At 39.0% G+C, this 14,203-nt stretch overlaps 1 protein-coding gene across 2 annotated transcripts in view; it reads right to left on the bottom strand.

Annotated features, from left to right (window-relative positions):
* Positions 1-14,203, bottom strand: part of abcd3a (ATP-binding cassette, sub-family D (ALD), member 3a) — a 34,337-nt gene that overhangs the window by 4,446 nt on the left and 15,688 nt on the right. For both annotated transcript variants that reach the window (XM_030756501.1, XM_030756500.1), the window contains 12 exons: positions 13,700-13,823; positions 12,565-12,621; positions 11,490-11,632; positions 11,347-11,416; positions 10,801-10,870; positions 10,494-10,591; positions 8,931-9,022; positions 6,268-6,359; positions 6,082-6,154; positions 5,921-5,984; positions 3,850-3,927; positions 3,678-3,743 (listed from right to left, as the gene is read on the bottom strand). In XM_030756501.1, coding sequence (XP_030612361.1) covers positions 3,678-3,743; positions 3,850-3,927; positions 5,921-5,984; positions 6,082-6,154; positions 6,268-6,359; positions 8,931-9,022; positions 10,494-10,591; positions 10,801-10,870; positions 11,347-11,416; positions 11,490-11,632; positions 12,565-12,621; positions 13,700-13,823 — 1,027 coding nt within the window. The remainder of the gene's footprint in view (positions 1-3,677; positions 3,744-3,849; positions 3,928-5,920; positions 5,985-6,081; positions 6,155-6,267; positions 6,360-8,930; positions 9,023-10,493; positions 10,592-10,800; positions 10,871-11,346; positions 11,417-11,489; positions 11,633-12,564; positions 12,622-13,699; positions 13,824-14,203) is intronic.

The following is a 14,203-nucleotide window of genomic DNA, read 5'->3' as shown; positions in this document are numbered from 1 at the left end:
GGGCATTCCACAGCCTGGGGGCTACTACCTGAAAGGACCGGTCACCCCGGGTTTTAAACCGGGTCTTAGGGACCCTCAGGAGGTTCTGGCTTGAGGACCAAAGATTGCGGCCTGAAGAAAAAGCAGTCAACACCTCGGTGATGTATTGGGGGGCCTGTCCATTAAAAGCTCTGAAAGTCACGACTAAAATTTTAAAATCAATTCTAAATTTTACAGATAGTCAATGTAGAGAGGATAAAACAGGTGTGATGTGTGCCCTTCTGTTGGTTCCTGTCAAAAGCCTCGCTGCAGCATTCTGGACCAGCTGCAGATGAGTTACAGCAGATTTATTAAAACAGGTAAAAAGAGAGTTACAATAATCTAAACGAGAGGAAATAAAAGCGTGAATAATCATCTCTAGGTCAGATTTGGATAAAATTGACCTCAACTTAGAAATATTCCTCAAATGATAGAAGCAACTTTTTACCAGATGTCTTGAATGTCTGTCCAGAGACACTGACTGGTCAAACAGAACACCAAGGTTTCTGAGGCTGGGCTGGGAGGAGGAGCCCAGAGAACCAAGGTGTTATTTGATCAAAGAGACTTTTTGTTCCGGTGCAATGATCAGGGTTTCAGTCTTACAAGAATTTAACTGAAGGCAGTTGTTAGCTAGCCAGTCCTTAATACAAGAGACACAATTACGTAAGTCATCAAGCTTGTGTAATTCTGAATCGTTGAAGGAACAGTACAGTTGGATATCATCAGCATACAAATGGTAAGACACCTTATTAAAGCTACTGATAATCTTACCAAGGGGGCTGATGTATAACAGGAACAAAATGGGACCTAGGACTGAACCTTGAGGAACGCCATGCAGGAAGGGAGTGACTTTGGACAGTACGTTATTTGCAAACATGGAAAAGGTTCTATTGCTCAGATGGGAGGAAAACCACTTAAGAACAGTTCCAGAAATTCCTCTCTCATTCTGCAGTTGGTGTAATAGGATTTTGTGGTCGACTGTGTCAAAAGCAGATGACAAATCTAATAGAACCAATACACTGTACTGACCAGAGTCTGCAACCATCAGTATGTCATTTGAGACTTTTAACAAGGCAGTCTCAGTAGAGTGCATCTTACGAAAACCAGACTGAAACTTATCAAGGATATTATTACTTTCCAAGAAAGTAGTCAGCTGCCCAGCCACTACCTTCTCCACAACTTTTGCAAGAAAAGGCAGTTTAGATATAGGCCTGTAGTTGCTTAGATCAGTAGGGTCCAAATTTGGCTTTTTCAAAATAGGACTTAATGCTGCTTGTTTTAAAAAGCATGGAACTGAGAAACGTTAATCAACTTGACAACATATGGGCCAACAGTATCAAATACCTTTAAAAACAGTGACATGGGTATAACATCAAGCACACAGGAAGACAGCTTAATCCTTTTTAGCAAATCCCTAACATCCTCCAAAGTGACAGAAGTAAATGAGGACCAGGAGCATGCTGTAGAGCCAACACTAGCAATGTCCCCTGCAGGTGGCTTTACACTTGCCCTGATATCGACCTTTTTTTACAAAAAAGTTTAAAAATCTGTTGCAGTCTTTAGTTGTGAATACAGGCACAAGTGGAGCTGAGGGAGAAACCAAGTTATTAATGGTATCAAACAGGAGGAAACAAACAACTACATGACAATGAAGGTGACTTGGATCAAACAAGCAAATCTCCCAAGAACTGACTGAAAGGGAAGAGGGTGCTAGAAAAATGAATCCCATTGAAATATTGGATTTTAAAATGAGCAGCCCAAACAAGAAACAACAAATATTGGAAAACAAGAAAAAAATAATTAAAAACCCTAATAAACTTGCAAATGTCAAAGGGCAACAGTCGCTTCCAATGCCAAGAGTATCCTTCCTTTGCCATTAGGTCAACTTGTGTTAAAAACAAAAAAACTAACAAAATAAAAGCTTATTTAATAACTAGCATCCAAGCAAAGCACATTTAACAAATCTAATCTAATTTTTAGGCACTCTTTCATAGATGATCAAATGTTTGCCTCTACTAAAGTTTACTAATTTTACCAACTTTCTAATTCATTGTTACGACTGACAACACAATGGGACTAAATGTATATACAGATAACTTTTTACAGCAATATAGCCTCAAAATTATATCATGATATTTTAAGAAAGCATGCCATAATGATATTTCTGATGACATAAAATAAAAATACTGAACATTTTATTGGTGTTTAAAGCCTTTATCAGTGTAAGTAAATAAAGGGAATTTTCCATCTTTTTTTCCAGTGACTTACTGCCATTGATGACGCACTTCCTAATTTGATATGTGAATCTATCAAAACAAAGTGTCAGCAGCAGTACTCACAGCATTCTATCCAATCCATAAGCCAAATGTAAGCACAAACATAACTTCGGTAGTGTTTTCTCAGAAAAATTTAAGCAAAAGTCTGACATGACAGCTTAACACTAACAATAATAAGAATCAAAGTTAACCTTGTAACTCTTCAGAAGCCATATCTTTATAAGCCAATATAATAAAATAACATAATAGAACAAAAAATGTTTTCTACTTGGGATGCTGTATCTTGGCTTAAACCCCTGCTTTCTACCATGTAACTGCATCAATAACTTCCACCACTTGCGCTTTCTGCTATGTGGAGGGCAACTAGTGATTGGATGTGGGTCGCACATCAGCTGCTAGTATGTCCTCCTTTATAGCCTGGCTGTACTTTGTGGATTTTTGCCTCAAGTGGTGGACACGTTTATTGTATTCATCTTTAGCAGGAACAATGTACTATGCATATTTTGCTGGTGCTATGCTTTGTTGGAGGTTGTTAAAGTCGCTCCCTTTTTAGCTACTAAATTGTGCCACGCACTAGGGAATGGAAATGCATGACGTTGTTACTGAAATGATATTGCAACACAACATTTTTATATCATGCAAAAACTATGACACATTAGCATAAAATGTTGACTTACGATTTGGCTTTTTAATGTCCTAACTCAAAGTCACAGACACACCAGTAGGGCTAAGGTGGACTCTCTACACCAGCAATCTCAAACTCCAGGGCTCGAGGGCCAGTGTCCTGCAGGTTTTAGATGTGTCCCTGATCCAACACACCTGAATCAAATGGCTGAATTACCTCCTCAGTATGCAGTCGAGTTCTCCAGAGTCCTGCTAATGACTTCTATATTTAACTCAGGCGTGTTGAAGCAGAGACACATCTAAAACCTGCAGGACACCGGCCCTCAATGGAGTTTGAGACCCCTGCTCTACACAGATTCCAGTTTGATTTTTGAGGAATTCCTTGATTGTGGTTATCAAATGAATGAAAGTAAAGTGAAGAAAAGCTAACAAGTTTTTGGTGAACAAGGAAGTTGTGACAAGTGCAGACAGTGGCAGAAAGTAAGTCAGAGTGCCAATTCGTTTATACATAAGCTTTGTGGTCCCTGTACATTTTTCTGCCACAAATCCCCCCTCATATTCAAGACAATCTTCCTCAAAACAAGCCAGTTGACACAATGCAAACCAAGTTGTTGCTTAAAAACAGAACCAGAATGAAGTTCTCTCACTCACTCACACACACACACACACACACACACACACACACACACACACACACACACACACACACACACACACACACACACACACACACACACACACCCTACTCCAGATTCTTACCTGTGGGACGTAGAACAGCTTCCCTCTCTCAGGTTTTGTTAGGTGCCCACCAAACAGAGGCCACAGCTGTTTTAACAAAACCAAACCAAACCCCATATATATATATATATATATATATAAGTAAAAAGCTTGAGATGAAACTGATTAATAATTGGCCAGTGTTAACCCCTACCTCTCCTAGCACTCTGAACAGGGAGCTCTTCCCACAGCCATTTGGTCCACACACAAGAACATTGGTACCAGACTTCACCTTCAAAATACATAAAGGCAGTGTTATTACATTTACACCCGGTCTCATTGAATATACAAATACACACAGCTACTTCATTAGTTACACCTTGTTAGTACTGGGCTGGAATGCAGAATGGATCCATTCTTTCATGTTGGCACCAAATTCTGACCCCAACAATCAGAATGTTGTATGCAGAATTCAATACTCACAAAACAAGGTAAAAATTTCCCCAATTTTTTGGTTTACAATTCTGGCAAGCTAGTGTAAACTGTAGCCTCAGTTTCTTGTTCTTAGCCAACAGAAGTGGTAACTGGTGTGGTCTTCTGCTGCGGTAGCCCATCTGTGTTGAAATTCGGCATCGTGGTCACTGAGATGTTCTTCTGCATACCTTGGTGGTTATTGGAGTTACTGTTGCCTTCCTATCAGCAAAAAGCAATCTAGTAATTCTCTGACCTTTGGCATTAAAGCAGTTTCACCCAGAGAACTCCTGCTCACTCGATATTCTCTCTTTTTTTGGATAACCCCGCCATGTTTAAAGTCACTTAAAATCATGTTTCCTTCCCATTCTGATGCTCAGTTTGAACTTCATCAGGTTGTCTTCGTCATGTTTACATACATTACATACATTGAGTTGGTTATATGTGATTGGCTGACTGTATATAGATGAACAGGTGTACCTAATGAGGTGGCCATTGAGTATATAAATACACTGCTCAAAAAATTTAAAGAAAAACATTTGAAATAAAGTATTGGATCAAGTTAGTTAAACTTTTAAGTTAAGAAGCAGAGAAGATTGTTAATCAGTTTCAGCTGCTTTGGCATATTTTTTTTTAAAACTAGTTTTGCATTTGGGTAGGGTCAGTGTCACTACTGGCAGCATGAAGCAATACCTGAACCCTATAGATGTTGCACAAGTGACTACCTGTGCAACTTTTACAACTCCTTAACCCATCGGCAGGTTTGGTATCTGCTCCTTTGACAGGAACAGGATGAGCACTGCCAGAGCCCTACAAAGTGACCTCCAGCAGGCCACTGGTATGAATATCTCTGACCAAACAATCAGAAATATAAACTCCATGAGGGTGGCGTGAGGCCCGATGTCTAGTGGGCTCTGTGTCCACTGCCCAGCCCCATAGAGCACGACTGGCATTTGCCATAGAATAGCAGAATTAGCAGGTACATCTGCACTGTTCACAAAAGAGAGCAGGTTCACCCTCAGCACATGTGACAAATGTGAAAGAGTCTGGAGAAGCCAACATTATTCTGCTCGTAACAGTGTTCAACATGACCGGTTTGGTGGTGGGTCAGTGATGGTCTGGGGAGGCATATCCAGGGATACACAAACTTCTACAGGCCAGGCAACAGCACCCTGACTGCCATTAGGTATCGGGAAGAAATGAGGTATTGAGTTCCTCTTGGAGCAGGTCAATGCCTGGTCTTATGTGAGAGTATGCAGGCAGTTCCTGGCAGATGGAGAAATTTATACCACTGTCTATCCCCCATGCTCACTTAACCTAAAAAAAACAAACAAACAAAAAAAAAAAAACCACACCACTAAGATATTATGTTTTGGTCTATCTGAAAATGCTAAGGTTGCACCTCAGACTGTCCAGGAGCTCAGTGATGCCCTGGTCCAGACCTGGGAGGAGATCCCTGAGGACATGATCCTTTGTCTTAATAGGGGCATGCATAAATGCAAGCACATGCAAGTACCATTTTGAGATGCTGCAAAGAAATTTCAGCATAATAGGCTAGGCTGATGGGTAATTTCTTCACTTTGAATTTTTAGATCATCTTTGAATTCAGCTGTCTCTAGGTTGCTAATTTTCATTCCCATCAAACAATGTGGCATCCTTTTGTTCCTGACACATTACCCAGTCAGTATCAGTATCCAGCATGATTTTTTTCCGCATTGAAATCGAATGTGTTTTCAAAGTGTTCCTTTAATTTTTTTTGAGCAGTGCATATTAGTAGTAATGACTGAGGTATGGCAATGAAAAATAAATTTTACTTCAAATGTAAGATTTCTGATCAAGATGTCTCCATTTGGTGTTGCTAGTGGAGTATTCTCAAATCTGCAAATTAGGAGAAATAAACAAACAAAAAATACTCAAACATGACAAAAAGCACTCAGGGCACAATCAAAACCAAACACCACAAATGAGTACATACTTGATTACGTGGTCTTTGTTAATAATTTGACCACTTCCAGGCACCAGAACCAGTTTCTCTGCAGCATCTGCTTCTAAAAGGAGTGGAAAAAACAAATGAGGTAAGATGTATGGCTGTACAATTTCAGGTGTTACGATAATAAATCTCATAGTGATATTAGTCTGTGCAGTAAGGAATCATGTGTACCCTTCTCCTGCTGGGAAACCATGGTGCGTTCATATTTGCCAGCATTAAGTTCCTTGAGCACTTTGATCAGCTCAGTGATACGAGCTGTGAATCTGTTGGGAGCACATAATTACAGGAATCAGATAAACATTTCAGTTCATCAGTACGGATCCTCAGTGAAGTAACAAAAATACAAGCCATGACACCAGCTGCTCTTTTAGCTCCCTTATACTGATTTTAATAACTGGTGATAACAGAGACACCCATTATTGCATTTGGATTTTTTATAGAACAAAATTTCTAAAAATCTGTGTTTTATTTGTGTCAACTGGAGACAATGCAGTCAAACCAAACAGCCAGAGGATACCCTGCCAATTGTGACACAGCAGGATGATAGGCCATCTGTTAATAAATAACTGTAGCTAAACCCTGAAATCAGAGCTGGACCTTCTTGGGTGTCAGATTTTTGGATGGCCAGAGTCTAGATTTTTGGCACAGGTTGATCCATTGACTATAGATAAGGAAACTGGCATTAGAGGTCAAAACTCCAGAACCTATACCACAGTAATAATGGATTTGAGATTGTGAGCATCATTCAATTCAATTTTATTTATATAGCGCCAAATCACAACAGTCACCTCAAGGCACTTTATATTTTAAGTTAAAGACCCTACAATAATTCTAGAGAAAACCCAACAGTCAAAACAACACCCTATGAGCAAGCACTTGGTGACGGTGGGAAGGTAAATTTCCCTATTAACAGGAAAAAACCTCTGACAGAACCAGGCTCAGAGGGGGCAGTCCTCTGCTGTGACCGGTTGGGGCAGAGGAGAGAAAGAACAGGACAAAAGACATGCTGTGGAAGAGAGACAGATTAATTATAACTAATGATTAAATGCAGTGGGGTCACTTGATTCAGACCTAACTATAAGCTTGATCAAAAAGGAAAGTTTTAAGCCTAATTTTAAAAATAGAGAGGGTGTCTGTCTCCCGAATCCAAGATGGGAGCTGGTTCCACAGAAGAGGGGCCTGAAAGCTGAAGGCTCTGCCTCCCATTCTACTCTTAAGTATCCTAGGAACCACAAGTAAGTCAGCAGTCTGACAGCAAAGTGCTCTATTGGGGTGATAACACCAATAGAAGTGTGGCCAATCAGTGGCACACTGTTCTTCAACTTCACATTTTCAGATCACCTTGGATTGCTTGGAAACTGGTACCAGGTACTAATGGAAATGCCTAAAAACCGTGCCGAGTTGAGTTGCGCTGAGTAGGTACTAGTGGAAACGCGGCACAATTGATGTGTGTCATCTGGCTTTATGTATAGATAAAGCTGGGTATTATCTGCATAACAATGAAAATGTATGCAATGCTTTCTAATAGTACTGCCTAAGCATGTAAAGTGTGGTAAGACAGTCTAGTAGGAATAAGGTCTAATAAATATGTTGATGGTTTGGAGGAAGTAACTATTGAAGTTAACTCAGAAAGATCAAATCGGACAAAGAGTCTAAACAAATACAGGAAGTACTGAAAGCAGCTGAACATGAATACATGTCTTTGAGATGGTTATGAATAATTATTTCTCTAATAGTTCAAATTTTATTTGTGAAGAAATTCATGAAGTCATTACTAGTTCAAGGAATACTTGGCTCAACAGAGCTCTGACTCTCATTTAAACCCATATTCATCCTGCTGTAACCAAGTTTCTGTAAGGCAGAATAAATAAATATGTTGATCAATTATTAAATCATCTACCAACAGGGATTTAGAAAAGAGAGACCTAATGTTTAATAATCCACATTTAACTGTTTTACTCTCTGGTGCAGATGATGATGCCATTTTGTTTTTTCTTTGTAAATTGTGCTTAGTGAAGTTGTTTAAAGCTTACAGCAAAGCAATAGGTCTCTGATCCCAGATTAGGCACCACTTTCAAGCTAGTCTGTACCCTGCCAAGGGCAGGCACTTTACCTCCCTTGAGTTTGAGGGAGTCATGGCCTTCTGTGAATTTTTTTCCCCTTTTAATCTTTGCCAAGATACAGTACCAGCTCTTTACTGTGTATTGAGTGTAAATTAGTGACTATACGCAAGAAATAAGATCACAAGCAAATCATAGAAAGGACAGAATAGAAAGCAAAACAAATCTAGGATATTATCCAGGTAACAGTAATGCTCCATACAGTGGATACGGAAAGTATTCAGACCCCTTTAAATTTTTCACACTTTGTTTCATTGCAGCCATTTGCTAAAATCAAAAAAAGTTCAGAATTGCAGAGGATCCCCAAATCCAGGTGTGAAAAACGTGTTGCATCATTCCCAAGAAGACTCATGGCTGTACTAGCTCAAAAGGGTGCTTCTACTCAATAATGAGCAAAGGGTCTGAATACTTATGACCATGTGATATTTCAGTTTTTCTTTTTTAATTAATTTGCAAAAATTTCTACATTTCTGTTTTTTTCTGTCGAGATGGGGTGCTGAGTGTATATTAACGAGAAATAAAATGAACTTTCTTGATTTTAGCAAATGGCTGCAATGACACAGAGTGAAAAATTTAAAGGGGTCTGAATACTTTCCAGAGATGTACACAAAGTACTTTACAGTGATGTAAAAATAAAATTTTTTAAATACTTCTGAAGAGAATAATGACTTAAGGCATAATTTATTAGCCACCCAGCAATATTCCCACACTCACCCCGAGAGGCGACTCATCTCTCGGCCAGCTAGTACAATCCTCCCCAGGGCCTGGGACATTCTCAGGAGCATCCTCCCACTCTGGTAGTAGTCCTATGGACCAAAGAAGTTCAATCAAAATCAGTAAAACATTTGCAAAGAGAATTAAGGCTTTATGTATTTTTCTGTGAGGAAATCATCAACATTTCTTTAAAGATACCACCACTGGAATAAGACAAGTTCATCATTGTTAAAGCTACCTTATCGCTGTGGACTATGCCCTGAAAACAGTGGGATGCACAAACATACAAGGACAGACTTCCATATATTTCAGGTTCACTGCAGTATAGCATGGACATCAAACTGTACTACTGATCCAAAATTGTCTGTGGGTGGATAATGAGCTTTGTAGATATATTATTTCAGCAGAATTATTGTCAAATGTATGTAAAAAAACATTTCAAACTAAGTGTGTCTAATCACGTTTGTATGTGAAAAAACAAACAAACGTAACTATGAACAGATTATATCAGCAACTTAAATCTGAGATTAAAAAAACGAACAAAAAACAAACTGCTTGTCATCATAAGTGTATTCCACTAACAGTAATTTTAGATTAGCATGTAATGCCATAATAATTCTCTATCTTTTCCATTGGAGTTGGTTTCATGTTCACAAATGTAAAGATGGTCCATAATTATCAACACACTTTCTGGCCACTGTATGACTGAATTCCAACAAGTCTATATCCATCCAGGTAGCTATTTGGAAAACACTGAACACTTAGAACCATAATCTCAGCTATCCATGTGTTTTACTGCTGGCTCCATATTAGAGCAGATTATTTACAGCCTAGCAGGAGAGCATAATACTTCCTGTCTTTCATTTTTTAAAAAAAAGAAATTTCCACTTGTTTTTCCAAAGCATTTGGTTACAGATGTGTTTATGACCAGCAGCATTTGTACGTGACCATATCCAAAGAACACAGTCATAGGTCTACTCAAAGCTGTCTCAGAAAAAGTATTTTCTGCAAACCCCCCCCCTTAAAAAAAAAAAAAAAAAAAAGGAAACCTGTTAAGACTAATGTCACTTCTCTTACTTCCTGTACACTGGAGCCTAAACCAGGAGCGGGCAGGGTGGCATATTTTGATAATTTGTTAAACTAAATTTAAAAATGCCAAATTTATAACCACAACACTGGACTGCCACCAATTCATGTCACTGAGCCAGAGTGCATTGCAACCACAGAGTAGTGGCAGGCTGTGTGTTAAACATTTAGGATTTTTAAAGCAGAATGTGCAGAATATTTCATGAGTTTTTAAAAACTGTGCTTTAGCAAGAGAGGACTATTATACAAAGCATATTAAGTTGGTAAACAAGTCTGTGGATCATGTCTGCATATCTCAATACACTTTTTAAAAACATTAAGTCAGTTATGTGCACACAGATTTGTTTGTAAATCCATGAACAAATCTCAGTATGCATTTATAGATTGTTTCACACATTTGACAGCACATGGATTGAGTTACAGTAGAGATCGCCACAGTCATAAATAAATATTCTGCTCTGTATTGCTTTCTCTCACCTCGAGCAGCTCAGAGTGTGTGCTGTGCATGTGCCGGGGGTGGGACAAGTTCAGAAATGGCCGACTAACCACCAGGTAGCCCACCACAGTGGCCAAGTCTGCAAAGCAATAGGATGTGGGCACACAGGAGAGACAATCTTGGCTTGAATTTGAATGAGATTACAGAAAATGGGTTAATTCTGTCAATACAGGTCATACAATTATTAATTCTTGAATTAATCAGAATCCTCCTGCCATACCACATGATACAAGGATGTCTTACATCAGTATACAGACAATATGTCAGCAAAATAACACATCTACTTACACTTAGCAATTATGCTGTCCACAACACCCATAGAGAAACGGAAGAAGATGAAATCATGCAAATGGTTCACCTGGAAGAAGAAAAGCATCTTTATTACAAAATACATTAGATTTCCATACTCAAAGCTGAGAGTGTATACAGTAAATGGTAAATGGACTAGTTCTTATATAGCACTTTTCTACTCAGTCTGAGCACTCAAAGCGCTTATACAACACGTTTTACATGCACACCTACTCATACAAGCACTTCCAATATTAACTAAGCTAAGTGCTTTAATTATCTAACATTCACACACATTCACACTCCGACGGTTGCGTCAGCAACTTGGGGTTAAGTATCTTGCCCAAGGATACATTGGCATGTAGCCTGAAGTAGCCATTACTTGTTTTTTTCTGTGATCCTTCCAAAACAAAATGGTCACATCTTTCAAGTTTCTCTACCTTAGTACTTACTGTAGTCAGGGATTACAGTCCTTTTTGTGGACTGTCAACATGCATCCTAACATCAGCTTAAAAAATTTAAATAAAAAAAAATAAAAATACTCACCAGTTTCTGGAAAATGCTGTGAATGGTCTGTTTTTCCCGTGTGTTTCCATTGTAGAAGGCAATTTCCTCACTAATGAGAAAAATTATTTTTAAAAAAAGCTACAAAAAAAAGCCAGACTCTGAACAGTTAATGCCATGTTTACCTGTTGGTGATGAGGCGAGAGTTGACGTAGCGATACTCTCCCTCATAGCGCTGCTCAGTGACTGTCATCTTGCCTACTGGCCTCCTTAGTCTAGTCAGGAACAGACCTGAGATCAGCAGGTAGACCATCATGATGGCTGGGCCCTAGTAAGGAAAGAAGAGATGGACAATTTTACCTGTGTGGCAAAGATCAGTGACTAAAGCACTTCTTATGTTAAAGTGAAAGACAAGATGAAAAAACAAATACACAAACAGATTTGCTTCCAGTTCACTGTTCAGGTTCAGAATAGTTTTACATTTCTGTTTTACATGACACATCTCTCAGTGACAACTGTTGCACTGTGAAAAAGGAGCAACAATGGGATGAACACAAAATATTCAGAAAACCGGTTCTATTTATAAATTAAAAAAAAAAAAAAATCTATATTTTTGAGTGCAGATGTGCCCGTGCAAAACGATGATTAGAATTTTACCTGACATCCTGTCTACACTCTGAGACAGGATGTTTCTTATTTTAGTGATCTGCACATAAGAATGAAAGCAGTCCCATGTATGTGGGACCAAAAATGACTCCTTCCCTTGCAGATTCCTTGCAGCACTACTGGAGGCCAAGGTAATTGCCAAGCCACCATGCTTCTAAGTTTTTTAGGTCCATGTATATTAACCTCAGTTTTTTCTGAATTTAGAAGTAGGAAATGAAAGGTCATCCACGGCTTTATGTCTTTAAGAGTTTTCTGCACGTTAACTAGTTGATTTCTATCATGTGGCTTCATGGATAAATAAAGCTGGGTAACATCTGCATAGCATAGTGTTTTACTACTACTACTACTACTACTACTACTACTACAACAACAACAACACCGCCACCTCCTCCTCAGGAAAGCATGTATAATGTAAAAATTTTGTCTGCAAGCTGCAAGTATGAATACAATATACATTCCTATATTGCCAAATATTATTGCAGATTTCCTTGAAATATTACGACAACTGATGCAATATTGTCCACCCCAAAATGATTTGTTTTTGGAAACTGATAATGCATTAAATGTAGAAACTAAAGAAAACATGCTGCTTACCTGAGCACCAATGGCACTTGTCAGTTTGAAGATGTACAGGCCAATATCTAACAGAGGCTGCAGGAAAAACAGGAAAAAACAGAGTTGAAAACAGTTAAAGACTCTCTTACAAGACCAGAGTTGCAATTCTAGTTATATCACCAGTATTATCTTGCACGATAGGCGCTTGGCTATGTTCTGATTACCCACTTCCTTACTTACCATTTACTGAACAGAGGAATCACCAGCAAACAAAACCAGACACCTCAATGCATTTGAGACACTACTGTGATGAAACACTGCTACATAATATGTGCTGGCTTTTCATCCAGAACATCACCACCACATTTAAACCCATGTGTGGTGGATGTGGAAAGATAAAAGAACAAAACAGCTGAGAGGAGAGAAGGGACCGATAAAGAAAAATAAAACAATAAGTAAACAGTAGCAAAGATGCTGAACTGGCTTGATGTGATTTTCCCTGGATGTCAAGACAAAGTTGGCAGGCGCTGGTCCCCGAAGCACTATGGATCAAACATTTTGAATCGCTGGGATAAACTGGATGATCTTGTTTTGTTAAAACCTAGCCTTTTCCCTTCTTCCTTCCTCCTTTGACTTAAGATTTGTAGACATTAAAGCCTCTCAAATTAAATTAATTGAATAGAACTGTCCAAAGCAAAGTTGAACTATTAAACAGATCTTTTTAACGCTTTAACTCTTTGGTTTGAGCTGAGAAGTTAGTTGCAAATTGGGGTTGTATCCTGGGCCATTCCCTCCACATTTGTATGCATTTCCCAAATCAGAGTTTGATGATCAGGGTTTTCCTCCTGTTTGGTGTTCAATACCCCCACCCCACCCCACACACAAACACACACACAATAAGTTACATTATACATGGAGATCACAACAGTGCCATTTTTAGATAGGTGCACACTGTCTGCTCTACACACAACAATAAAATAAAAGTTTAAAAAGACAAAATCTGTGCATTTTATTTAAACCTCACTTTGGCTGAACTACAGTCACCTACCCACTCATGATGGGGGAGTGCAACTGTAACTCTGCCATTATATACTAATATGTTTATTACTAATTTATCATCGATTCCTCATTTACCATGTATGGTAGAAAGTTACTAAACATTGCTTAGGGGTACCTTGCTGACATTGGAGTAAAGATCCACCACACTGTTGCAGAATTTCTCCACATCCTGTGTCAGCAGTTGGTCTGCATTGGCTATCCGGTTGTCTAGGTTTCCCATTTTGTAGTAAGTGAAACCTCTGAAGAGGCAAAACACAGGATGAAGCAACCAAGAAAACACAAGACATACTTCTTAATAAGTAAACAACCAGAGAACTTGGTAAACTTAAACATATCATATATAACATAAATAAAAGTGTAGTGGTAATGTTATTGTCTTTGGAACAAGAGGTCGGGGGTTTGAATCCCGGCCAGGGCATGCATCCAGTAAGGGTCCCCAGACTAGACCCCCCATGCTAACCACACCTACCTTGGAATATGAGGATCTAAGAGCAGACCACAGCACAGCAATCAGCAGAAGCTAATCCATGAGTGCCTGGCAGCACAAATGAACCCGCTGCTACAGGCTAAAACACACCCAGAAGGGACCGGTCCCATCCAACTACCAGCCAATAACCTG

Source organism: Archocentrus centrarchus, chromosome 20 (assembly GCF_007364275.1).
Source record: "Archocentrus centrarchus isolate MPI-CPG fArcCen1 chromosome 20, fArcCen1, whole genome shotgun sequence".
In the NCBI taxonomy this organism is placed as follows: Eukaryota; Metazoa; Chordata; class Actinopteri; order Cichliformes; family Cichlidae; genus Archocentrus; species Archocentrus centrarchus.
This window is presented reverse-complemented; position numbering and strand designations above follow the sequence as displayed.